The 2,371-nt window shown below is 22.8% G+C and overlaps 1 protein-coding gene across 1 annotated transcript in view; it reads right to left on the bottom strand.

Moving 5' to 3' along the window:
- Positions 1–642: 642 nt before the first annotated feature.
- Positions 643–2,371, bottom strand: part of LOC112602679 (juvenile hormone acid O-methyltransferase-like) — a 3,196-nt gene continuing 1,467 nt past the window's right edge. The window contains exon 4 of the mRNA XM_025350884.1: positions 643–871. Coding sequence (XP_025206669.1) covers positions 696–871 — 176 coding nt within the window. The 3' untranslated portion in view covers positions 643–695. The remainder of the gene's footprint in view (positions 872–2,371) is intronic.

Below are 2,371 nucleotides of genomic sequence, written 5' to 3'. Positions count from 1 at the left end.
GTTACAAAAAATCTTTGACAATGTAATTACTTTTCGGGTTGATAATACATAACTTCAATTTGATTTAAAAAATAACTAAGCTTATTACTGAGAGTTTATTTTTTATGCCATGCATTTGTAAGATAAAACAACAAATAAGGATAGATAAAAATTTAAAAACTAAAATATTTATATTAAAAATACATTTTTCTTAATCTTTATATTTATTAGTGTGTTAAACATTCGAAAATTTTATCATGATATTGATCGAGTATTTTCTACTAATACATTATTTTTATATGTAATATGAAATTGATAAATTACGTTCAATAAACTAAAATTTGATTCTAACGTAACCGAACTTAAAAATAATTAAAAATGAACATTTTTGAAACTTTAAGTTATAGATTGGTTTAATAAATGTTTTATTAAATTAGAGAAGTGATGATATTAAAATTTGTACCTAGTTAATGTGCATTAAAGTATTTACTAGCAAAGACCGATTTTCTTTTTGTTCAGTAAAACAATTTTTCAATCAATGGTCAACACGTTTCTTTATACATGATGATAGAAATACAGAATGCTACTGACTTTTTTAAAAATGTGTTCTCGAGAAGTATAATTAGCGTAAATTTATTATTCTAATACTTATATAAAACCCTGGTTAAAAAATAACCCATAAAGTATTATTTTATTTAATATTACAGTTCTAATATTTAATCTTTTATAGCATGCACAGTAATAGGAGTATATGAAAAAGTTATTTTTCCTGTATTTGGACATATTTCAATCTTTTGTGTCTCACATAATTTTTCTTGAACATGTACGGTGTATCTGGCATGTAAGTGTTGTGGCAAATAATCATACACTCCATCTACTACTTTAAAGGTATCTATAAAAAACAAATAATAAACAAGATTAATAATCACGAAAAAAAATTAATTTTACCTTGAAATGAAAATGATAGAAAACATTATTGATAAATACCTAGGTTATTCAAATAACTTAATACTATAACAGAAAATCCCCCCTTTTATATTTATACAATTTTAAGTCTTCAATAGAGAATGGACAGAACAGAAGTCACAATCTTTTTTTTTTTTTATAGAAGACCGAAATGACGAATCTGAAATATGCTTTGGTATCATAGGCCAAACGCCAAAAATGATTATACAAAGACAGAAAGATTACTACATTGGAATTTAAGGAAGATTTTTGTTGCTTGTAAATTTTGTCATTTAAGTTAATTCTTTATGAATTTCTTATTGAAAAAATTAATAAATTAAAAATAGTGTATTTTAAACAGTTTGGTTGGAGATCCCTAAAATAAAACATTGAGTATCATTTGATTATACATTAAGTTATGAACAGGTAGAAAACAAAATATACCTATAAGTTATTATAAAACTTTAAAAGAAAACTTATTTACTAAATTTCAATGAATCATTATTTTAGATTCTGTGATAAGAATTAAAGAAAATTCTGTTAAATAATAATCATAATAATAATGTATAAGTGTACAAATATAATGAAATGGTCATTTTTTAAGCAAATTTTAGGTTATTTGATAAGAAATCATTAATCACTATGGGTAAGATAGTATAGGAATTTGCATTTTTTATTAAGATTTACAGTATATAGCTTTTCGAGCACAAAATGTGATTTGGTCATCTAGAAATTAGAAGTTTTTATTTTGTATTTTTTTGTACTTTTTTTTTAATTTGAAGTCATTTTTTCAATTTTAAGGGAATTTTTAATATTTTATTAAAATAAGGGTAATTAAAAAACAAAATTTTAAATAGATTTTTTTAATGGTTTTTATAAACTATTGTACAAACATATAAAGTTGCAACATTAAAATGAAATCGTAAACATATTTTCTAAAAATATTTTATATTTCATAATATGAATCGTTAGTATATGTTCGGTACGTAGCGGCGTATCGATAAAAATAAGATAAGACAAATTTTCGGCGATCATATCGCACGGGTTAAAATCGTCAGTATATACGTAACCGGCGTAACGGGCATGTTCGGCCACATTTAACGCAATATTGTTGTAAAATAAACGTATAATTTTAACGCTAAAAACCGTGTTGTGATTCAAAACCATATCCATGTTTCACAGTACGTAACAGTATAATATAAAATATACTCGTTGAACTAACCGAGCAATAATCGATAATAATATTCTATTACGTGTTATCTTCATCAATTAATTATTAAATTTAAGTTAAGTTGAAATTTAAATTTTAGTTTTACAATATTATTTTATTTCAAAATATATTAATTTTAAAACAAATAACACTGGCAATTATACCAGAAGATAAATTTATTTGTATACTTAAAAATATAAATTATTATTTATTAATTTATTGATGTAATTATTTTTT

This window comes from Melanaphis sacchari, unplaced genomic scaffold (assembly GCF_002803265.2).
Source record: "Melanaphis sacchari strain LSU unplaced genomic scaffold, SCAv2.0 Contig8_pilon_pilon, whole genome shotgun sequence".
Taxonomy (NCBI): Eukaryota; Metazoa; Arthropoda; class Insecta; order Hemiptera; family Aphididae; genus Melanaphis; species Melanaphis sacchari.
This window is presented reverse-complemented; position numbering and strand designations above follow the sequence as displayed.